The sequence below is a fragment of the Stegostoma tigrinum genome, chromosome 22, assembly GCF_030684315.1.
Source record: "Stegostoma tigrinum isolate sSteTig4 chromosome 22, sSteTig4.hap1, whole genome shotgun sequence".
In the NCBI taxonomy this organism is placed as follows: Eukaryota; Metazoa; Chordata; class Chondrichthyes; order Orectolobiformes; family Stegostomatidae; genus Stegostoma; species Stegostoma tigrinum.
The window spans coordinates 3,849,694-3,875,106 of NC_081375.1; the positions used below are offsets into that span (position 1 = coordinate 3,849,694).

The window sequence follows — 25,413 nt, forward strand, 5'->3', positions numbered from 1 at the left end:
ACAGTTAGATTGTCTCTTCTCAGAGACAGTCAGTCATCGCCAGGCATTTGTTTGCCCAAGCCTGGATATTGTCCCGGTCTTGTTGCTTTTGAATGTAGACTGCTTCAGTATCTGAGGAGTTGCAAATGATGCTGAACATTGTACAATTATCAGCAAAAATTCTCATTTGATGGAAGGAAAATCATTGATGAAGCAGCTGAAGATGGTTGGGCCGAGGATACTACCCAGAGGAACACCTGCAGAGATGTCCTGGACTGGAGTTGACTGACCTCCAAACCCATAACCAGCTTCCTGTTTGCCAAGTATGACTCCAAACAGCAGACAGTTTGCCCCTGATACTCATTGATTCCAGATTTGCCAGGGCTTTTTGATGCCAAACTTAATCGAGGGCAGCCTTGATGTCACGGGCTGTCACTCTCACTGCACCTCTGGAATTCAGCTGTTTTGTCCATGTCTGAACTAAGGCTGTAATGAGGTCAGGAGCTGAGTGGCCCTGGCACCTCTACCTTTTCATCCAAGTGTTTGGTCTCCAGTTTTCGCTTGGCATTATTTTTTGTCTGTTTACGCTCCTGCGGAGTGAGTTGGGAAGTTTGTTTTCTTAGAGGCTCTATATAGGTGCAAGTTAAGGGGAGGTGGCAGCACAGTGGTAATGCCACTGGACTAGTAATCCAGACACCCAAAATAATGTTCTAGGGACATATGTATGAACCTCAGCATGAATTCAACAAAAGCCTAATAGCCACCATGTAGTAATTGTCACAAAATCACAATCTGGTTTTAATACCCATTAAGGAAGGAAATCTGTCCTCCTTCCCAATCTGGCCTGCAGGCAACTCCAGATCCAGATCAATGTCGGTGATTTAATTGATCTCTAAAATGGCCGAAAAAGTCAAGGGCAATTAGGGATGGGCAACAAATACTGGTCCAAGCAATAACGCCCACATCCCATGAACAACTGAAGTAAGGTTGTTGTTGCATTTTAACACATGTTGAGTATAGTTCCCTCACACACGAATTCACAATTCTATTGGAGGGTCTGAATGGAAAGAACAACTAGAAAGCCAAATCAACCCCTTCGCTTTCTCACATCTTGCAGCACCCAGGTGAAGGGCAGAAATGGAACAAGTTCTCTGCTTCTCACGTACGGAAGTCCAAAATAAATTGGGATTTGGCTGCCCTGTTCTCTTTTAAGAATGGTACAGCATCCATGGCTGTTCCTTGAGTAAATGCACACATGGTGGTTCAGTACTATCTGTGAAGGTTGTCTGTTCAAGAACAATTAGTAATTGGGAATATTATAGGTTACTGGGTGAATTATTATGTCGATGTTTAAAATGTAAATATTGTTCACCTCCACTCTCTCTAGAATTCAGCTTTAAAGATTTTAAGTATAGAAATTAGCTCAGTTGCCAGCAGTTTTTATTGTTTTTTTTTGTTCTGTTTCAGTTATCAAAGGTTTGGAGCTACGGTATAAATGCAGCTGATGAACATATCAGGCAAGATCTCTGTGAATGACAAGGCAAGCCTCAGGGGCTGAAGTCTCACTCCTGTTCCTATGTAATTGCAAAACACATGGACTTCACTAAAACCCTAAGGGCTACTTAGGAATAAAAATTAAATTACCATCAGAAGTAGCAGTTTCCCCCATCTTTGGTTGGTCAATTAATTCAGGAACTCGTGATACAGCACGAATATCCTGTGTTTCTGCTGCTCCAATTATACATTTCAACTCTTGGTGCTTTTGCTTAGCCAATCGCCTGAGGCTAGTTTTGGGAACAGACACATCATTCGGAGTTTGGGCCCCCTTGCTGTTTCTCTTGGTGGAGTTCTCACATTGTGCAGACATTGCCGGAGTGCATTCATCCCCAATGAAAGTAACTGAGCTCAGATCACCGTCTAGTGTTTTCCTCCTCTTTTGTTTCTGTTGTTGTCTTTCTTTCTTTCTCTTCCTTTTGCTGAAAGATTGTTGTGGACTGCTGTACAGAGGTAACATTTGTTGAGGCTCAGTTTCTATCTCTATTACAGAAATGTCCAATTTATTCGAGGGTCCTATGAGTTAAAAGAAAAATATGTGCAAAGTTGCAAAGCAGCATAAATAATGACATCATGCATGCAACATAAAGCTGCAAACCTAGATCTTCTCAAAGACACAAAATGCAGATTCCCTCAGGCACACTGCCTTGAGAAAATGCAGAATGGACGAATGTCAGGATCTCTCTAATTCATCTGATGCTCTAAAAGCAAACCAACTGAAAAGCTTGCATGAGTGATAATGGGAACTGCAGATGCTGGAGAATCCAAGATAACAAAGTGTGAAGCTGGATGAACACAGCAGGCCAAGCAATATCTCAGGAGCACAAAAGCTGACATTTCGGGCCTAGACCCTTCGTAACAGGTTACAAGCAGGTCACTAAGGTAATTAATGAGTCAACTGATTGGTATTTTGTGCATTGCCGCTTTTTCTATTTGTACCATTTAAAATAACCTGCAAGAAACATGTTACAGTAAGCACAATAATAGTTTGCAAACCAGTGTAAACACATGGGTTATTCTTAATATTCCCTGTTGAGCTGATTTTTGGTAAAAGGTGCAGTACACATGATGGAAATGTTATTGCAGCAATAACTGATAAAAGTTCTTGGCTCTTATTTGTTCAGAAAAATATAGAAAAGAAAGAAAAAGAAGGAAGGCAGAATTGGTTAAGGAGAGCATTGCAATGCTGGAGAAAAAGAGGATGTCTTACAGGTTACAAAGACAGAATCAATTTGGCTGGAACTAAAGGATAGAAGTGGTGTACTTACGTTGCTCTAGTCTATTGTAATCTACAGGCCACCAACTAGTTGAAAGGATGTAGAAAAACAAATTTGCAGGGAAAATTACAGGGATGACAACATTTTGGAAGAGTTATTACAGGGCATTTTAATCGTCCAAACGTGGACTGGGCTACTGGTATGTAAAGGTCCTGGTGTTCTTGGATTGTGTTCAGAAGAACTTACAACAGCAAGATATGTCCAATTCAATGAGAAAGGATACATTTTTGGATCTGATTCTTGGAAATAAGGTGGGCCAAGTGGATACATTGTCAGTGGGAAACATTAGGAGATAGTAAGTGTTATATTGTTAGGGTCAGCATGGTGGTTGATAATATCAGTGGTCTCTCTAGAGTAAGAAAAATCAATTGAAGCTGAATCGACTTCAGTGAGCTCAGAACAGATCTGGGCTAGATTGAATACAGCAAAAGGTGGACGAGAAAAATTGTAAATGCGTAATGGGTTACTTCAAACAGAAAAGATAACTCAGCCAAGGTATATTCCCCCAAAAGGGAAGATGTATGGCACACAAATCCAGAATTCACAGGATGATAAAGGGAATAGAAATTAAGATAAAGAATTCACAAAAAGCTTATGGCAGGTGTTAGGTAGAAAATAGAATGGGGAGTCAAAAGAATACAGAAGATTCAGAGGGATGGTGAAAAACATATTAGAGAAGCAAAGAGAAATTATGAGAAAAGACTAGGAGTCAACATGAAAGATAATTTCACTATCTTCTACAGGTATACAAACAGTAAAAAGAGGGGTAAAGGAAGAAGTAGGGATTAGGAACAACAAAGGAGATTTACACTTAAAGGCACGGGTATGGCTGAGGGATTAAATTAATACTGTGCATCTAACTTTAGCCAAGCCTTGGTGATAGAGGAAAAAACTCTGAGCCTAGAAGGTTTGAAAATTGATATGGAAGTTATGTTGGACAGACAATTGGTCCTTAACTTTGACAAAGCATCTGACTGAACATCATACCCCTGTTCAAAAATAAGTTTGCAAGGATATGTTCAGCAATTACAGACTGGTTAATTTAATATGAGTTGAGGGGAAGCTTATAGAAACAAATATATGGGTTAGAATTAGGATTGTAAGAGATCACATCTTTTTACTTTTTGGACTATGGACTGAAAATGAAAAAAAAAACACTGCTTTAAAAGGAGAGAATATAAGGATTTGTTTGCCACTTCGGGATAAACAAGTGAAGTTAGCTGGTGCACATAAGACACTTACCTCTTTTGAGACCAGTGTGCCCAAACAAGCTGCCTTTGTGGGTGGATGTGTGCGTGAGCGTGCGCATGTGTGTGTCTCTGTTCAGACATTTCTACCAAAAGAAAGTCTTTTGACTGGATTTTCAACTGACATCAGTTGTTGAGAGTTCAAGACAATATAGCATAGCAACAGTGATAATGGGAACTGCAGATGCTGGAGAATCCAAGATAACAAAGTGTGAAGCTGGATGAACACAGCAGGCCAAGCAGCATCTCAGGAGAACCTGTGCTCCTGAGATGCTGCTTGGCCTGCTGTGTTCATCCAGCTTCACACTTCGTTATCATAGCATAGCAACCAACATTTGATTCGTCAGGCTGCATTTATCATTACACTGCATGGAAATATGGAGGAGGTGGGTTCAATTGAAGCGTTCAAGAGGGCACTGGATGATTATTTAAATAGAAACAACTTTGAATTACATGGGGGAAAAGGAAGCAGAATGGCACCAAGTCATGATGTTCACATGGACATCGGGTGAGCCAAATAGTTTCCTTCAAAAAGGAACACTTCTAGGATTCTGTAAACTTAAACGGAAATGACTATTACGAGGGGGCATTATTTTAAAGGTGATTAGAGGAAGGTATCGGGGTGATGTCAAAGGTATGTTCTTCACACAGAGAGTGGTAGACATGTGGAATGAGCTGCCAGCAGTGGTAGTGGAGTCAGATAATTTAGGGACATTTAAACAACTCTTGGATAGGCACATAGAGGATGGTAAAATGTAGGAAATGCAGGGTGGATTGATCTTAGTAGGATTATTGGTTGGCACAACATCGTGGTCCGAAGGGCCTGTACTATTCTACGTTTTATCCACTGGCTTACAACCCCAGTTTCAGTTCAATATTTCTGCTATACGAGGTTTATCATTTGATAGCACGTGGAGTGAACCAAAAAAATAACTTCGTAGTAAGCTACCTCCATTCAACCCAAATCATGTCTGATGTTGAAAGACACATTTCATTCTATACAGTATAGTGGGTTTATTTAGCAAACTAATTCATGATTTTGAATCTAATAATACTGAATGTTAGAATCCTGAAAAACAAGCAACATCATTCTACCTTGTTATTTAAACATAGCTGATGGCAAAAGATCTGATATCACTGACCTGCCGTTGTTGACTCGCTCACCGAGCTGGCTTGTTTTTGTTCAGACTTTTTAAACTGGGACAACACAACTGTAGTAGCCCAAGCCAAACATAGACACTCACGGGAATTCCTAGAGGCATGGTTATCAACCCATAATGCAATCAACAAGCATGTAGAATTGGACCCTAAATACAAAATCATACAGGACAAAACTGGAAATGACAGTACTCAACATAACCGAGTGGACGGTATAAATTGCAAGCGAAGTAGAACAACATCACTTCATCACAAGCCTCAATGATGATGTTACTTAGCATGGTGATGAAACTTCTGAACAAAAACACGCCAGCTCAGCAAGCAAATCAACAACCTCACCCACAATCTGAGCTACAAGTCTTTGCAAAAACCTTAATAACTGACCTGCTTTGACAGTCTGTGCAAGATGTTCATTTCGTTTTTGCAGTAATGGTTTAAAAAGTTTTCGTACAGGAAACTCAGGATTGGATGACCTAATCTCTTCAAGTAAACACTTCTGGATGTCCTGGGGGAATTCTGTCCTCGAGGTAGATAGCTGAAGAGTAAAAGTAGAAACTTTAAAACCATGCAATTTCTCATAATGAAAGACAAAATTTTCAAAAGGCGATAATCTCCCGTAAACTCTTCTATGACAGCAACCAAATTGTGCACAGTAAGCTTCAACAAAACAGCAATGAATTAAATGACCAGAACAATCTGTTTTGTGTTGTTTGTTGAAGGATAAATATTTTCTAGCACCTCAAAATAATTCCCACCCTCTTCTGCAAAAAGCACAGAGGGATATTTCATGTCCACCGATGAGCACAGATGGGATCGTGGTTCGATATTTCAATCCACACCCTTCTGATTCAGAGGGGAGTGTTACACGGAGCCAAAGCTGACAGAAAGACAAGTAACCTACACCCGGGTCTCTGCTACCAGTATTCTGAACGCATGCGTTCTGTTGGCTCATCCTCCACCCCTCTGGACGAGGCCTTGGCCTCCAAAGTGACACAGGAGATGCTGCAAGCACAATCTGAACTGAACTGTATAATAATAAAATATAAATTCAACAAGTCAAAGTTTGAAAAGTACCGCAAGACAAACTAACCCCAGGCCAAGAAGCAGCAGTGTTGAATGTGTATTTCACTTCAGAGAAATCTCCAAGCGTAATGGCGTCTTTCAGAATTCTTTCTATTCCTTCGTTCATATCCCGGAGGTGGCTGAGGATAGCAGACTTGGGCCAAGCTAGATCCCATAACAACGAAACTAGACAACAAAAACAAAACTATGCTCATTTATTGTAATAAGCCAGAATTATTTTATGAAATTGTGACATGATCTCACAATGCGTAAAGTCCTGTATTCCATAGCATTGTATTGGAAGAATGCCCAAAAGTACTCAAGGTAGATTTTAGCATGGACATGACATAGTATGATTATGCTTTCCATCTGAACAGTCTACTTACCTCCTCTTCAACTAAACATACTGAGCTGAGTAAGTGCATGACTTGAAAATTGCTACGTAAGTGTCGCAGTTTTAATTCTTTGAAGAGGTGACCAAACACGTGGATGAAGGTGGAGCAATGGATGTGGTATACATGGATTTAAGTAAGGCATTTGACAAGGTTCCCCATGGTAGGCTCACGCAGAAGGTAAGGAGGCATGGGATAGGGGGACATGTGGCAGATTTGATTCAGAATTGGCTGACCCTTAGAAGACAAAGGGTGGTAGTGGACAGAAAATATTCAACATGGTGCTCAGTTATGAGAGGTGTACCACAAGGATCTGTGCTGGGTCCTCTTCTATTTGTGATTTTTGTAAATGATTTGGATGGAGAAAGGGAAGGGTGGATTAGTAAGTTCATGGACAATACGAAGGTGGGTCGAGTTGTGGGCAGTGTGGAGGGCTGTTCTAGGTTACAAAGGGACATTGATAGGATGCAGAGCTGGGCTGAGAAGTGGCAGATGGAGTTTAACCCTGAAAAGTGTGAAGTAATTTGTTGCCACCCAGGTGGATAGAGTTGTTAAGAAGGCATATGGTGTGTTAGCTTTCATTAATAGGGGGATTGAGTTCAAGAGCCGTGAAGTTAAGCTCCAGCTATACAAACTCTGGTTTGGCCACATCTGGATACTGTGTCCAATTCTGGTTGCCTCAATACAGGAAGGATGTGGGAGCGTTGGAAAAGGTGCTGAGGAAATTTATCAGGACGTTGCCTGGAATGGAGGGAACATCTTATGAGGAAAGGTTGAGAGACCTAGGTCTGTTCTCTTTAGAACAACGATGGATGAGAGGTGACTTGATAGAGGTGTACAAAATGCTCAGAGGTATAGATCGAGTGGACAGCCAGAGACATTTTCCTGGGGTGGAGGCAGCTGATATGAGGGGGCATAGTTTTAATGTGAGTGGAGGTAGATATGGGGGAGACATCAGAAGTGGGTTCTTCACTCAGTGGTTGGGGTATGGAATGCATTACCGGAGACGGTTGTGGAGTCGGCCTCGTAAGGGGCATTTAAGCGGCTATTAGATAGGCATATGCATGATAGTATCAGGTAGGGGTGGAGGTTAGATAGACCTTAGGATTAGGGTCAAAGTTCGGCACTGTACTGTACTGAACTGTTCTATGTTCTAAGTGCATTACCATTTGCACAACTGGATAGTTTTCAGTCTTTGTAGAAATGATATGAAAGGAGATCAAATGCTGAAAGCTGTCATTACAAGCTGAAGGACGTTATTACCTTTCAGGATATCTTGGCCATTCTCCCAATGTAAGGATTTTGTTTTTAAAATACATTACTAAGGAATGGACTCTGTCACACAACAGCTCACTACTGGCATGAGAATTGATGGCAGACTGAAGTGTTTAGCTAAATAATTTCATGTAAGGGCTAATCAAATAAATCATCCTCTTGTGATTTGCATGAAGTTTTCTTCCCACCCCCAAATAATAGCATCATGGCAAACTGGAATGCCAGGTTCATTGAGCAACACAACCATGAAAAATTCAACAGCTGACTCAACTTTAGGGCCATTTTGAAACTGTAAAATCAAAATGGCAGAAATATTTTGTTGAAGGAAAAACTGAGAAAGTGTTTACAAATACATAAGATTGATGGGTAGGAAAATACTAGTTGGTCCATCAATTTATCTTTCATATTATGTTTGATAGTCTACTTAATTATTCAAAGATTAGAGTGCTGGAGATGTATCTAAAGACGCTTTTGCTTCAGTTAGGTAAGAAAATGAGGATATTAACGTAGGAAGAAGCCATTTAGTCTCATGTTCGTTTCACTGCTATTCATGGTTGATCTTATCTTAAGTATCAAGCTTATTTTGTCTCTATATCCTTTTGATAGCCTTAACTAGCAAAAATCCATAGTAATATTACAGCAGTTTTAGTCTGCTTTGTTACACAAATATGAGTCCTGGTCATTAGCCTGAGCAATGGATCATCGTTAATTATTTGTACATTTCACCTTACTGTGGAATAAAACAGCCTGGAACCCAGTCAAATTATGCCTCCATTAATGTTAACTTAACCACCTTCTGAAAGATTGAAAAGTTATACATGAAACACATGACGATCAGATCCAGCTCACCAGGGAATGAAAATGTTAACTCTGAATTATGCTCATGTATTTATAAAACAACTGAAAGCAGTCACAGGAGTGTAATGAGACAAAACCAGAGTTAGAAATGATATCTGGTTGATGCTTGAGAACTTCGCTATAAAGGTGGGATTTAAGCTGGGGTTGGTGGGGGGGGGGGGGGGGGGTTGTTTTGGAGACGTTTAGAGAGAGACCTCCAGTCTATGGGGCAAAAGCAAAATGTTGGAAATTTGTACTAAATGCTGAAAATACTCAGCATCTTTGAAGAAAAACAGGATTAACATTTCATGGCTGGGGCCTTTCTTCAAATCCGTTTTAGTTATTTATTCCAGACTGTGGGCCTAGAAGAATTGAAGCACAGCCAATCAGTGATGGGGTGAAGACAGGGAGGCAGGCAAACACCAGAGGTCAAAGATGGAAGAACAAGCTCTAGAGAATTATAAGGGGTTAAAGAGATAGCAAGGGGTGAAGTCACCAAATAAACAAACAGTAAAAATTTTAAATTGGGCAATGGCTTTCCCTCAAAGGATTGTCTGGCTTTGAGGGGTGGAGAGCACTGGCTGATGGTGTCAGGGTTGGAGATTGGTTAATGCTACATGCAGGCTACAGGATTTGGGGAAGATTCGTCTTTGATTGGAAGCCGCTCTTTTTCTGTCCCTTCTCATAGGTTTGTAAATTTACACTGATTGAAAGGTATTTGCATCCTAAAAACATAATCAAAATATAAAATGCAAATTAAGAAATACCATTCCCCAAATCTGCTTTGTAAACATACTGCCAGACAACTCTACTCCAAATTTAAAAATCTCACCTTGACTTTTTTGCTGAACATGAACAACAGTTTGGAAAGCAGTGTTTGCAACAGAGCAGACTTCTACCACTGCTGCTGTCTTTGCTATGTGTTTTTTCAACGTATCTGGTAATCCACTCATCAGAAACTGACGCTTGGCTCTAAGTTGTTCAGTCTCCTGAGAGTTTTCGGACTCATTACAACTTTGTAAAACAAACAAAAAGTTGTATTAGATTTCTTGATGACATAAACCACACTCCTTACAGCTAAAGATTTTCTTTTTATTGCTCTCTCTCACCATTTCAGCAAGAATTGGTTATATATAGAGGCAGCCACTGAACAGGAGTAAAATATGGTGTCTTTGACATGTTGGTGAACAGTTTCTCAGATAGAAAGATATTACAATGGTTGTTAGTAATATTATAATAATTACTGTAATTAGGTAAGAAATGACACTAACAGGAATAGGTGGTCATCCAACACATTGAGTATGCTGTATAATTTAAATAGATAATGTCTTAACTTTAATCTATCTTCAACACTATGAAATTCAACCCTTAAGAGTACTGATAGACAGAGGGATCTGGGTGTACAGGTACACAGGTCACTGAAAGTGGCAACGCAGGTGGAAAAGGTAGTCAACAAGGCATGTGGCATACTTGCCTTCATTGGCCAGGGCATGGATTTTAAAAATTGGCAGGTAATATTGCAGCTTTATAGAACAATGTTCAATTCTGGTCACCACACTACCAGAAGGATGTGGTGGCTTTGGAGAGGGTACAGAAAAGATTTACCAGGATGTTGCCTGATATGGAGGGCATCAACTATGAGGAGAGGTTGGAGAAACTTGGAGTGCTCTCACTGAAACGACAGCAGTTGAGAGGAGACCTGATAGAGGCTGTAAGATTGTGAAGGGCATGGACAGACTGGTCAGTCAGCAGCTTTTTCCCAGGGTGGAAAAGTCAGTTACCAGGGGCCATGGGTTTAAGGTGTGAGCTGCAAGGTTTAAAGGTGATGTATGAGGCTTGTTTTTTGTTTTACACAGAGGGTGGTGGGTGCCAGGAACTCGCTGCTGGGGTAAGTAGTGAAAACAGATACTATTGTGACTATTTAAGGGCATCTTGGTAAATACATGAATAGGATGGGATCAGAGGGATACAGTCCCCAGAAAGGTAGGGGGTTTTGGTTGTGTTGGCGCAGGCTTGGAGGGCTGAATGACCTGTTCCTGTCCTGTAATTTTCTTTGTTCTTCGAAATCCCCAACACTCTTGCCTACGAAAATTTTCACTGTTTAAATTTTTAAACTGACCCCCTAGCCTCAGTACTTTTTAGGGCAGAAAGTGAATGGTAGTAATGTCATTGGACTGGTAACCCCTGGGTGCAGACTAATGAAAACAACAAATGCTGGAGACCACAGCAGGACCACATTTCGAGTCTAAATGACTCTTCTTCAGATCTGAAGTGAAGTGTGGAGGGACAGCATTTATGCACAGTTGGAGAGGTGTGTGGGGTTGGTGGGGTACGAAATGCAGGGGAGAAATCAACATCTTTTCTTCCCAGCACGCTACACCTCACCCCAACCCAGTTCCCCAACTATAGCATAAATGCTACCCCCTACAGTTTTCACTTCAGCTCTGATGAAGTGTCATCTAAATTTGAAATATTAGCTTGCCCTTTCTCCATGGATGCTGTCTGACCTGCTGCGATCTCCAGCATTTGTTGTTTTCAGTACAGATTCCTGCTTCTGCAGTAATTTGCTCCTACATGGCGCAGACTAATGGTCTGGGAACATAGGCTCAAATCATACCATGGCAGCTGGTGGGATTTAAATTCAATTAACTAAAAAAAACCTGATATTACAAAGACAGAATGATAACCAAAATATAATCAAAGTTGAGGTACTTAGTTATTTGGAGACTGGAGAAAAGGGAAGTGGGCAAACATCTGAAAAGCAGCTAAGAGTTATTAACAATGGGTAATTTATAATAGTGTCTGTGCTAGCTCATTTATTTCATTCCCTGCCTTCTCCATGTAAACCAGCACATTTATCACTTTACAAATTACCTCCAACTTCCTCGGAATGCTTTGATTGAATCTGCTGCCACACTTTCTGACTGTACATTACAAACCTAACCACGACTTGTAAGAAAAAGTTTTTCCTCAAATTACTTCTGCTTCTTTCACTGATTACTTCAAATCTGTGCTCTTTCATTCACAATCCTTTCACGCATATGAGCATTTTCTCCAAATTTACACAGCCCACAACTCTAAGGAGATTTTAAAAATTCATTCACAGAATGAGGGCATCGCTGGATGGGCTAACATTTATTGCTCATCCCTAATTACCCAGAGAACAGTTAAGAATCAATCACATTGCTGTGGGTTTGGACTCAGATGTAGTCTAGACCAGTTAAGATGGCAATTTCTTTCCCTAAGGTCATGAGTGAACCAGGTGGGTTTCCCTGACAATCCAGAATTGTCACCATTGGACTCTTAACTCCAGATTTTTATTATACTCAAAACCAGCATCTGCTGTGGCAGGATTTGAACCCTGGTTTCCATATGATTAGCTAAGATTCTGGATTACATTTTTGAGAAGATTTGTAACTTGGATTGTGGAAGAGGTGTAGACTTGCTCGCTGAGCTGGCGTGTTTGACTGGAGAGGTTTCGTTACCCTGCTAAGTAACATCATTGATGCACCTCCGCTGAAGTGTTGGTGTTGTTCGGCTTGCTATTCATATGCCGTGGTTTGCTGGGGTGGTTGGCATCACTTCCAGAATACAATCAAACACACCAGCTTGGCGAGAAAGTCTACAACCTCATCCTGAATTAACAGCCCAGTGATAATACTGCTTTCATACATTGAACAGTTTTATTTTTGATTTTTTTTGTTTTTTGACAACCCAAGGAAAACATGCCAAACCTTTCAATCTATATTCATAAACAAACAGCTCATCTCTGAAGCCACTCTCATAAACCTCTCCTACACTCTGCAACACTCTTCCTAAAGTGCAGTGCCCAGAACTGGATGCAATACTATAAAGTGTGGATGTAAGTTTGTTCGCTGAGCTGGAAGGTTTGTTTTCAGACGTTTCGTCACCATTCTAGGTAACATAATCAGTGAGCCTCCGGAGGAGCGCTGGCATTATGTCCCGCTTTCTATTTATGTGTTTAGGTTTCCTTGGGTCGGTGATGTCATTTCCCAAGGAAACCTCTCTGATGAAGGGTCCAGGCCCGAAACATCAGCTTTTGTGCTCCTGAGATGCTGCTTGGCCTGCTGTGTTCATCCAGCCTCACATTTTATTAAGCGGGACATAACACCAGTGCTCCACCGGAGGCTCACTGATGCTGTTACCTAGAATGGTGACGAAACGTCTGAAAACGAACCTTCCAGCTCAGCGAGCAAACTTACATCCAGAACCTCAACCTGAGCTACAAATCTTCTCAAAACTCGCTAATACTATAATGTGTCTTATATCAGTTCAGCATACCCTACTTGCTCTCAAATTCTATGCACCTATTAAGAAAGCGCAGGAAATCATATGCTCAACCTGTACTTTCGTTTCTTATTTGAATATACACCCTGTGCCCTCTGCTCCTGCAACCTCTCCCTTTAGAGTTGTACACCTCTTTTTATTTGTCTTTCCCCATAATAATGAAAGAGAACATAAGTGAGGTTAATCAGCAGCAAGGAGGTTATGAGTTAGCTGCATATAACTTTAGTTAGGCACAGCTGGAGTCCATACACACTCTGGTCACCACACTATAGGAAGGATGTTGGCTAGGCTGGAGTGATTCAGCTGTGAAGACAGGCTAGATAGGCTGTTTTCCTTAAAGCAGAAAAGGCTGAGTGAGTGACCTCATTAAGATATACAAAGTTCCAAGGGACACAGTAGATAGGGAGAAATATAACCCTCTATTAAAGGGAAACAACAAGGGTCAAAAATTTTAGACAAGGTGTAGGAGATTGAACAAAAATGTTTTTCATCCAGAGGTTTGTAGGTATTTGGAATTCAGTGCTTGAAAAGGTGGTAGAGGCAAGAACTCAAGATGTTTAAGAACTATTTTGATAGAAATTGAAATGCCAAAACAGACAAGGGTACAGGCCAAACACTGGAAAATGGGATTACAACAGATGAACTTTTGATTACTGGTGCAAACTCAATGGACTGAAGGGCCTATTTCTATACTGTAAAATTCCATAACTCTTAACTCTTCCAGAAAACTGGCACAGGCACAGCGGGCTGAATGGCCTCATTTTGGGGTTTTTTTTGGTTCACTGAAATGGAGGTATACACTGCTAATAATAAAGTTACCTGTTATCGTCGTCAATGGTGATTGGTCCCGATGGCACATTTTTGACTGTTTTTTTACCACAAAATATGGAAGCAACCTTGAGTTCAGCTAAATCAAAACAAAACAAACTTAAAACCAAGTTCCTGAATAATAAAAGTAATTGTCTGCAGTGAGAACATTCTGGTTGTAGAATGGCTTGCATGTAATGCATAGGTGGGATTGAAGAAAACTTTTAACATTATTCACCTCTCAAGGACAGTTAGGAATGGACAATCATAACTTCTTTTCTGTGGTACTCACATTCTATACATGAATAAAAATAAAGCTTGTTTTATCTACCGATATTGATTTAAAGGATTTCCCTCACATGGGGCCAGCAGAATGGGAGAGTTTTCAGCAGCAAGACATTTAGCCAACCTGCAAACAATTTGAGTGCCTTATTAAAACCTTGCATTAAAGATCACAGTCAAAGAAAAAGAATAGGCCACTCAGCCCTTTCAGTCTGCCACCATTCAAGATCAAGGCTGACCTGACTTTAGTCTCAACTCCACATTCCAGAAAACCCCTGACAATGTTCCATTCCCTTAGTAATCAAGAGTCTATCTACCTCTGACTTAAAAATATTCAAAGATAATGCACTCACTGCCTTTTAGGGAAGGAAATTCTAAAGACATTCAAATTTCTGAAATTTTATTTTACTTTGTTCTTACGTGGGTGGCTCTATTTTTAACTATGACTGCTAGTCATAGATTCTCCCACAAGAGGAAACACCCTCTCCACTTCTACAGGGGCAAGCATCCTATGGCTCTTATGTTTCAGTTAAGTTATCTGCGACTCTTCTAGCCTTTTCCATGAGGCAATTTCCTCATTTCACTTATTTGTCTTCTAACCCTTCTGTGAATTGCTTCCAACACACTAACATCCTTCCGTAAGTGCAGTGAACAGCACTTTATGTAGTATTCCAGATGCAGTCTCACCAATATTCTTTATAACTGATGCATAACCTTCCTACTCTTGCATTCAATTCCCTTCCCAATAAATCATAACTTTATTAGCTTTCCTGATTGTTTGCCCTACCTGCACACTAACCTTCTGTGATTCATGCATGAGACTTCCAGATCCCACTGCATCCTCTCACTAATTAGATTGTACGATTGTTTTTTATACTGCCAACATGGATAATTTTGCACTTTACTACAGTATACACTATTTGCCAGATTTTTGCCCACTCACTTAACCTATCCATATCCCTTTGTAAGAGGTCCATAGGCTACTCTCTCAAAGGGAGATGACTGGTGAAGAGTTTAACTTGAGGTTCACCTCACCTCAAGTGGCAGGCGAGCTTCAGGTGGGACCTTCATAGTAACTTCAGCTGGTACAGAAATTGAACCTGTACTCTTGGCGTCACGACATTGCAAACCAGCTATCCAGCCAACTGAGCTCCAATCTCTTTGTATCTCCAATCTCTGTCTGCCTTCTTCACAACTCAATTTCCCATCTTTGTGTCATCAACAAATTTAGCTACCATATGTTCCTTCAGTCCCTTCATCTAAATCACTCATGATGTCCTGCCAACGTAGAAAAGGCCCATTTATTCTGTCTGCTTCTTGTTAGCCAGCTACTCTTCAATGCATGCCAATATTTTATCCCTGACACCATGAGCTTTAATTTTCCACAATAACCTTGATTTGGCACCTTTTCAAATAGTTTCTGGAAACAATACATTCACTGGTTCCCTTTGCTTCAACAGCACAAGCTACTTCTTCCAAAAAATTCCAATAAACTTATTTAATATGATTTCACTTTGACAAAACCATATCAGCTCTGCCTGACTGACTTGAACTCATTCAAGCTGCCTGTTATAATGTCTTTCATAATAGCTTCTAATATTTTTCCTCTGACTGATGTTAGGCTGACAGGCCTGTAGTTTCCTGGATAATTCCTCCCTCCTTTTTTTGAAAAAGAAGTTCAATTAGCTATTTTCCAATCTAAGGGAAACTTGCCTGAATCTAATGAGTTTGGAAAATTCAAACCAACTCATCAGTTATCTCACTAGCTTTTTCTTTTAAAACCCCAGGATGAAATCCACCAGGTTCTGGGGACTTGTTGATTCATAATTCTTGCACTGATTTCTGAATAGTTAATTAAAGGCTAATTCAATCTTTTGGCATTAATGCATTCTTAAATGAACCTGGCTAGTTAGCTTCAAAGCTTTAAGATGAAATACTGTAGAATCAAGTTCACAAAGAACAATAAAGAACATTCTTAGTTTTTAATGTTAATAAAACATTGGGTTTTGTTTCAATACAAAAGGTCAAGCAGTGCCTAGTCTGCGTCACCAGTAAATAATAAACAATGGCTGAAGAGCATGCTACAAGAATACAACATACTTGAAAGCTCTGGATAATGTCACAAAGGACTGCAGAGGGTCAGGTTTTCTATTATCATTCTAAAGAATAACAAAATTGTATTGCAACATAACATACCCTATTAACAAACTCAACACAATGAAGTCTCTTCATTACGAAGTCTGTTTGTTTTTAGTAAAGTGTGCTAATTTCTTAAATGCAAACAACTTTGGATTCGCACATATTTTGGTTATTTCCAAAACTATACTCTCTCTCTCCTGGCTGGTTTCCCATCCACTTCAGCTCTTTCAAAACTCTACTGCCTATACTTGATTTCCACTGCGTTCATTAATCGTTAACTGAACTGTACTTACTCCTGGACTTCCAGAGTCATGGTATCACTTTTCTCCATTTTTAACCTTCAACAGCTTTCCCAAAATACACCCTCTGCTCCTCTGACCTTGTATGTTACATGACCTCCACATCCCTTCATTCCACCAGAAGTAGCAATGCCTTCAATCATTTATACTCCACCTTCCTAAAATCAGTTAAATTTTACATAACAGAAACAGGCTGTTCAACCAAACAGGTCTATCACTGTGCTTATGCTTCAAATAAGCCTCCACCTATACTACTTTACTCAAAGTTAACAGCAAATCTTGCAATTCCTTTCTTGCTCATATTTGTATAAATCCCCCTTAAATGCTCAGAAACACAAGTAAATGATTTAGACCATTAAGTATGTTTTTGCCAATCAATGATTAGAGAATACACTTGCCCCCAAATCCTACCAGACCACAGGGCTGCTCTTTCATTCGACAGAGACAACAAATGGCAATTTAACCAGATGGGCATCATGCCTCAGGAGGGAGGAGAAGTTAAGAAGGAGAAGGCTTCATGGTAACCTTAGTTCAATTGGACCCAACTGCAGGATCGCTCTGCATTGCAAACCAGCCATCCAGCCAAAGGAACTAACTGAGCCTCTGGCCTCGGCAGCTTAGGAATATAAGAAATGACTTTAAAAATAAAACCGAAAATCTACAGATTGGGAACCATCATGATTAATGAATACAATATGGAAAATTTGTGTTACAAAGTACTAACCTACAGTTCTCTTGGTTGTTGATATGCTACCTGGATTCTTTCCCAAAAGATCACTTAAATTCCTCAACTTCTTGGATTTCCTTCCGTATTCAATTACACTGACAGAGTCACTGTCTGCACTTGTATTCCAATTAATTGCCAAATTCTGTACAAAACAATTGCAAGAAATTTAGAAAGTGGCAATCAGGCTGTAGTGGTGAATGAGGCACAGAACATCAGAAGTAAGATCACTATTTCAGTTATCATAGGCAAAGCCAGTATTCTACTAAAAGGCTTCAACCAAGGGTACTAAAAATAAAACTGTGTGTTTTGGCAGCAATCAGGAGTCTCTGTAAAATAGTACTAGCCAGTTAAAAACAAAACAAAACATTCAGAACAAGAGTGATGAAAATAGACTCTAAATGCAATGATTCGCCTTGGAACAAAGCGCCATACAACCATTTATATATTATCCATCCTCTCTTAAAGCACTCTGACGGGGAAGATGGCTGAGTTGCAATAACCTGGAAACATTTGTAATGAATTACAGTATTCTCCATTAATCTGATTTGCTGTTTGTGGAACCATGGTTACCTGCAAAACAGCAATTGCTCTTGGAAGTAATTCACAAAATTACATGCGCAAGTTACTTTCATTTCTCTCTGGGTGGCTGGTTTATCTTCCAACTTCAACCCAATTCCTATTGTCAAGTTAAAATTGAGAGATATCTCAGTAGAGTAAATTTAGGAAGACAGATTCCTCTAAAGAAGTGTTAAGTCAAGATCTACCCTGAAGAGGAAGGCACTCAGCAGGGACAAGGCCATTCCTGACAGAAAGTCACCATAAACCACTCCTGCTCATCTTATTTTGACCAGCATTAACGATGGCTGGGAGCAGAACCCCAAGACCATCCTCTTGGATATAAACAAATACCACATGGTGTTTTTTTTGGGGTGGTGGATATCAAAATGCTAAAACATAACTTTGGCATACCGACAGCTGGTTAACAGCAACGTTAGTTATTATTGAAAAGTACCTTTCCTAAAGAAAAGATAAATTTAGGTGATTTAGAATAATTGAATTTTGCAAAATTAAACCAGATAAAAGCCCTGACCACATCAGTTTACCCAGTTAGAATGTTAATGAAGGAGCATCACACAGATATCCAGCACAGAAATTGAAATATCAGGCTAACCTGCCCCGGTGCGAGATTTTATTCTTGTTTTATTCTTGAATCTCCTCTCAGTCCTCTTTAGCATCACTCGTCAAAGGACTGATTATCTTTACCTGATCCGTTTATTCAGCTCCTCCCCAAACATATTTCTGCTGTTGGCCTCACTTACTCCAAATGGCAACAGCACTATGTTTTCTCTTTCCTCTGGGTAATGAAGCTTCTCCTGAATCCGCTACTGGATTTATTATTAACTGTCTTTTATATATATATATTATAATCTCTAACTTTGTTCCCTTACCAGTGAATACATCAAGGGCCAAAGTAGATTGACAGATGAAGAATTCAATAGTTCACAAATACTCAACTCCCACAGACCCCTTCAATCAGAAATAATCACATCTTGCATTAGATTATAACATTTCAAATGGCATTCAGAAATATTTATCCATATACTGACAGCCTTTTGTGAACCGTCTCCCAACGTCAATATCAGATGGTCAAATTCCAAACAAAAAAGATAGCTATTTGGGATAGTTTGCCCTTCTGTATTTGATTTTATGATTTGTCAAACTAAGACAGAATACCAAATTACACTCCCTGCTTTTGAAATGTTATTTTAGTTTCTTTCATGAAAAACTTGAAACACTAATACCTCAGCCCCATGATATTTCTCATCAGATTTGGCCTGCTGTCGGGTTGATCGTCTCAGTGGTGTAACAGATTCAGCGGGACTTCGGCACTTGCTCCTTGCTTTTGCTTTTTCAACCAACTTCTTTGCTTTAACCATGTGCTTGGATTGGTACATCCGCTAAATAATAGAATCATACCATTATATAAATGAAAGAATAATAATCTTGCACTGGTGTCACAACTTCTAAAAATTCTTAAAGTGCTGACACAGTTAGAAATATAGAAAACCTGGATACTAATCTGCAATATTGCCAGTTAACTGGGAAAATAGCCAACTCTTTAACAGTGATGTAATCTGTTCTATTTATCCAACATGGCCAATGTGAGTTTTAGTATAACACCTTATACAAAGCTAAGCACTTCTGACAACAAGGAGATGCAACAGCATTGTGGTATTTTCACCAGACTGTTAAACCGGAGACCCAGGATATGGGGGCCTGGGTTTGAATCCTGGCATAATTTGATTGCAAAATTTTTTTAAAAGAGTCTAATGATGACCATTGTCAACTGTTAGAAAAATGCATCTGGTTCACTAATGTCCTATAGGAAAGGATGCTGCCATTCTTACCTGGTTTGGCCTAAATGTGATTCCAGATCCACAGCAATGTGGTGTACTCTTAAATACTCTCTGGGTTGGGGAAATAAACTCAGCCAGCGACACCCAGATCCCATGAATGAATAAACACATCTCCCAATAGTGTATTTTGAAGTGTCAGCCCAGATTAGGTGTTTTGAGCTCTTAAGTGCAACATGAACCTATATCCATCTGGCTCAAAAGTGAGAACGCTGAGCCACAGATCATTGGCTTACACCTGTATGAATTACAGCTACATGATTGCCACAAATACAAAAAACCATGCAGAGATTTTGCTGATCTGGTAGAATAAGTTTCATAACAATATGTAAAACTTTAATCAGATGGCCCCAAATCAATGAATAAACAAACAAAGTCTCAAAATTGAGACATAGAACAAGTACGGCACAAAAGTCAATTAAACCCATCATGTTTGCACTGGGATTCTGCAAGTGCAAATTATGTCGTCCAATTCCCTGCCAAATTTTCCCTTTGGCCTTAAACTGTTTTTGCTTCAAATAATTATCTAGACCTCCGGTGAATCTACCCCAGGCTTTAAATTGGATGATTCGACATCCTAATCAAGGGTTTTCTCTTATGTGGCTATCGTTTCCTTTCTCAATCATCTTAAAGTAACATCTTCAAGTTCACAATCCTGTTACATCTGGTAGTAGCTTCTCCCTCTCTGTCCAAACCACTCATGATTTTGAATACCTCTCACCTTCTTGCAGGATAACAGTTCTAGTTTATCAATCAATCCTCATACCAGAAACAATCTCACAAATCTTTTCAAGAAGTTTTTAACGGTTTCACATCCTTCCTAAAGTGCAGTGCTCAGATCAGGCAATATTCCAGTTGAGGCCAAACCATGATCTATTACGAGTGTTGTATGCAAGCTCGTTGCCAGATTTCCTACACTTCAACTACGCCTATACATATCAGAACTACTTTATTAGCTGTAGTGTGCTTTGAAATGACTGTTGAAGACGACAAAGGTACTTTTCCAGTGTCCTGGTCAAGATTTATCTTTCAACCGTTGTCATTAAAATAACAAATGATCAGATCATTATCATATAGCTGATTGTGGGAGTTTGCTGTCTGCACATAAGTTGCCAGGTAATGGAATATGTAATAAAAATAGCTTTTTGGTACTCTATAACTTCATTCATAAAATGGGGGCGATGATGGCCTAATGGATTCATTGCTGGACTGTTAATCCAGAGACCCAGGTCTTGTTCTAGGCACTCAGGTTTGAATCCCATCGTGGTAGAAGGTGGAATTTGAATTCAATTTTTAAAAATCTAGAATTAAGAGTCTAATGATGACCATGAATCCACTGTTGATTGCTGGAAAAACCCAACTGGTTCACTAATATTCTCCAGGGAAGCAGATTGCTGTCCTTACCTGGACTGGCATCTGGGCCCACCACAATATGATTGACTCTTAACTGCTCTCTGGGCAATTAGGGAGAGGTAATAAATGCTGGCCTCACCAGTGACACCCTCATCCCACTAATGAATAAAAAACAATACAGCATCCATCAATAAATTAAAAAAAACACAAGATCCCACATGCTTTTTTTAACTGCTTTCTTAACTTGCTATGCCACCTTAAATGATTTGTGCACTTCAACCTCCATCAACCTTTAAAATGTAAGATATTCCTGATTAAGAATTCCAACCATATTTTGAAATATCATTCTATCTAGGCTGATTCAAATCCAGATTTGAAAAGGTCAGTATTATGCCACATTGAAGCACACAGACTCTTAAAAGTGCTGTGTTTTTCAGCTCTGCATGAGGTTGCTCATATTTTCATAACAATATTCTTGTTAAAAGAAAAAAAAATTTTAGGAAGTATAAACACCTGGTTGCTCCTGGGAGTAAATTCCATGTTCTCATCTGTTTTCTTTGCTTTTACATCAGTTTTTGACCGAGTGATTCGTGTAAACTTCATTCTGAAAAGCCAGTACATGCAGTTAAAACCTCATACCACAGCGTGTTCACAATGTAATTTTACATAGTAACTCCCAATATTACAGTTACAGTTTATGCTACCATATATATAATTATCTACAAAATCGAATGAGGTCATCCTAACCAGCCAGTGTTTATACTTCACTCATGTTTCCTTGTACTCTACGTCTTCCCTGTACATAGAACTGAAAAGATATGTCATTCTTCCAAGTTTATCTAGCTGGATTCCTCTTAAATGTCTGTACATGTTCGTCACCTCAACTACAGGTAGTTTTCTTATAGTGTAAAAGTTGCATTCTTGTGTGATCTTGCACTATAGAAAATCACCAGAGAAATTAGGGAAATAGTGCTGTAGGGAAATCACTATACCTGTACAGCAGAAAGTTTGCCTTATCCAAACAGTGTTCATTATTCATCAATCGCGTTGCGGCCAATTCACATTCACGAAACATGTGTCATAGCTGAACTAGTTGCTGAGCAAAGTCGAATTCATCAAAGTCTGGAATTTACACAGGGCATTCCAATCATGTATGGGCAGATAAACCACATGCCCAGTGAAGCACAGGTTTAAATGTAGATGCATGAACATAGGAATAATCAGTCCGTTAAATCTGTATCACCAAAGTATAAGATCATGAGTAATCTATATCTCAACTCTATCTATCCTTTTATGCTTTATGTTCCTTGATAACCTTCTCCAAAAATCAATCGCACTGTCTTGAAAACTTCACTTGACCTAGAAGTTATTTGAATCACATGCTGATCAAGCCATTTAAGACAAACTATGAACAGATCAGTGCCACATCATATCACAAGTGCTACTCTCTTCCAGCCCTGTCATGTTCCATCAAAATGTGAAGGCATAGTGTTCCCTCCTGTGACAATGTCATTTTAGGACTGTCAACACATGCAAAGTATGCACAAACACAGCTTTAATGCTCTTCCCATTAGTTTGTGATCCTCGCAATTCACTCCCCCAAATTGTTCCTATTGCCACCACACCAATAACAGATTTACAGATGCCAGTACTTCGTGCAGTTTTATAACCAAAGACAAATCTCACAATTAAATGGATCTATATTTGGCCACAATTTAAGCAAAGAACTGCATTTGCACACACATCTGCTATTACACTACGTTGGCATATTTGTGATAAAACTGCAATCTATAAATTCATTGTCCACACATTCCCCCATACACTGGACAGTGCATTTTAATCAAAGCTCATGGAGGCTTTCCCATTTCATAACTTTGAATTTGCTCCAATTATTTAGGGAGATAAAAAATTGTATCATTACAATTATGTGATATTCAGATAGTTCAAAAGAGTCATAAAGGACACAGCAACTTCTTTTGCAGCAGACTGCAAAATAAAAATCAATAATCCTCAATGTTCTCATATCTCTCTCTCATTATTGTACACTTCCCACATAAACACCATGCACATGGCACATGTATCCACCTTTCGTTAAACCACACATTCTAAACAGATGCAACAATATGCAGTTAAAGTCATTGGCAAAGTTAGCAAATCTCTACAGCTAGTAGAATAAGGGTCATCTTTCATTTAAATGTTGCTGAACCATTCCAGCTACAATCAACACTGCAATAGTGTGGAGATTTGAAATCACATCACCTGATTGGGCTTTTGCTACAGGTCATGGGAATCATTTCTGCTTTGTAGAAGCTATTTTCTTTGGAAGACCAATGTTTCAATTTTGGAGTTGACTGACAAGCTGGAATGCCCAGACAATCCACTCCAATGGCTTTATGTGGTGTCTGGCAATTGTCTAAAGCATCTCTTTGCTGTCTAAGGCTCCTCCGTGTAGTTCTACAAGTTTCATTTGAACGCGCTGTTGTTAGATCCAAAGGCATTCGGTCTCTGGATTCTTTACTTGTGACACAGCCCAGATTCAGATCAGGATTAAATTCTTCTCCCGTTGTTTCACAACTATCTAGGTTTTTACATTCAGCTCTAAGTTTTCTGAGTTTTAACATTTTCTTCTTCTTCAAAGTTGCACCTACAGACTCTCTGCTTTCCACCCTTGAATCTTTGCAGACTTGGCTTGATATCTCAGCATTTGTAGTCTGGACGAATTCCCCTTTTCCCTTCTCAAGATTGGGCTCATCATCACTACCTTCACCTTGTGCTAAACCTTGCTTGGAGGCTTTTGACTTCTGCGTTACCCTTTTAAGTGCATTTTTTGCCTGATCTGAAGAGGGCGGTCGCCTGAAAGCATTCATAAATTGTTCCCTTTCAGCTCGACTACACTTGGCCTTCATAGGACTCTTTTCGGTGGCATCCAATACCAATAGCTCCAACTCCTCCTCTGCTATCACCACATTGGATCTCCTTGCAGGAACTGAATCATGGCTCTCAGCAGGATGTGGGCTCAGCTGTTGGATTTCAATCACTTCACTTTCAGAGTCTGCTTTCTTTCTCAAAAAAATTGAGGCTATTTTTTTCTGTTTCACTTTGGAATTTTGAGCTGAGGTAGCTAGAGGACTAGAGTGAATTTGAACATGGACAGTAACAGTTTTTGGGGAGATTGGCTGAGGAGAAACTGAACTCATGTCTTCTATTAAATTGGGAAGCTTGTTACGTTCCTCAATTATCTCAGAGTTGGCCTCTGCTGCTTTTTCAGCTGAAGGCTCTTCAGTTCCTTGGTCCTTCATAAAATCTTCGAATGACACAGTAACAGTGCTGTCATTTGCCTGAGGAGTCTCATTGGCTGGTGGTTCCAAACCTGTCTCACTGAAATGTATTTTTTCATTTTCAAGAACCATGGGGATAGTAGCCCCTTTAGACTTTGCTACTTCGATCCCCTCCTCACAGTAATCATCCTTTGTCACAAGTTCAACATCGGACTGTTCTGAAGAACCTTCAGGTTTACTCAAAGCCTTTCGTTTCCGTGTTTTTTTGGTGATTCTTTTACTTGAATGGCTGACAACTTCATTGCAAGTGTCCTTTCTGTTCTGTCCTTTTATCTCTCTTTGTAGAGTACTGGAACTCATATAAACACTTTCCTCATTCTCTTTAAATATATCTTGGCTTTCTGCACAAAGCTGAGCAATCAATGCAGCTGTATCACTGCCAAGAACTCCAATGCCTGACCTTACGTCACACACCTCTCCAACACTACAGTTACTAGAATCATTGATTTCAACAATCTTGCGGCATTCATTCAATTTCCGGCTTAAGTTAGTTCTTCTACTGAGTCTTTTCCTTTTGGAGATTTGGTGTTTCCCCTCAGAGACTACAACTGATTCCCTACTGTAGTCTACAGATATTACCGCTGAATTCTTTCGTTCACATTCACTCGATGCAACTGAAGCAACATTTTGTCCAGGAGTTTTCTTGAAGTAATCCATTATGTTACCGGACTTGGGTGATGGGCAGGCCATGTCGAGGGATTTGGATACTGGTGAAAAGTAGCTTGTAATTGTTTTTGTGTAGGAATCCTCTGCATCTTTCTTCTGTTTCTTGCACGGCTGTAAAACAAACAAACAAAATTAATCACTGTCTTGGGAAGCTTCTTACTTTCCTTGATTATCTCAGTCAGTTCTGCTGCTTTTCCAGCTGAAGGCTTTTCAGTTCCTTGGTTCGTCATAAAATCTCCAAATGACACAGTATGGCACCCCTTTGATCCAAAGTGACTTTTATAGAAGTCATTTATTAT

At 39.7% G+C, this 25,413-nt stretch overlaps 1 protein-coding gene across 3 annotated transcripts in view; it reads right to left on the bottom strand.

Moving 5' to 3' along the window:
• atad5a (ATPase family AAA domain containing 5a) overlaps positions 1-25,413 on the bottom strand; it is a 68,668-nt gene that overhangs the window by 42,481 nt on the left and 774 nt on the right. For all 3 annotated transcript variants that reach the window (XM_048555456.2, XM_048555457.2, XM_059653577.1), the window contains 9 exons: positions 23,370-25,225; positions 21,624-21,714; positions 19,146-19,301; positions 17,341-17,485; positions 13,909-13,996; positions 9,614-9,795; positions 6,306-6,463; positions 5,600-5,750; positions 1,624-2,049 (listed from right to left, as the gene is read on the bottom strand). In XM_048555456.2, coding sequence (XP_048411413.2) covers positions 1,624-2,049; positions 5,600-5,750; positions 6,306-6,463; positions 9,614-9,795; positions 13,909-13,996; positions 17,341-17,485; positions 19,146-19,301; positions 21,624-21,714; positions 23,370-25,225 — 3,253 coding nt within the window. The remainder of the gene's footprint in view (positions 1-1,623; positions 2,050-5,599; positions 5,751-6,305; positions 6,464-9,613; positions 9,796-13,908; positions 13,997-17,340; positions 17,486-19,145; positions 19,302-21,623; positions 21,715-23,369; positions 25,226-25,413) is intronic.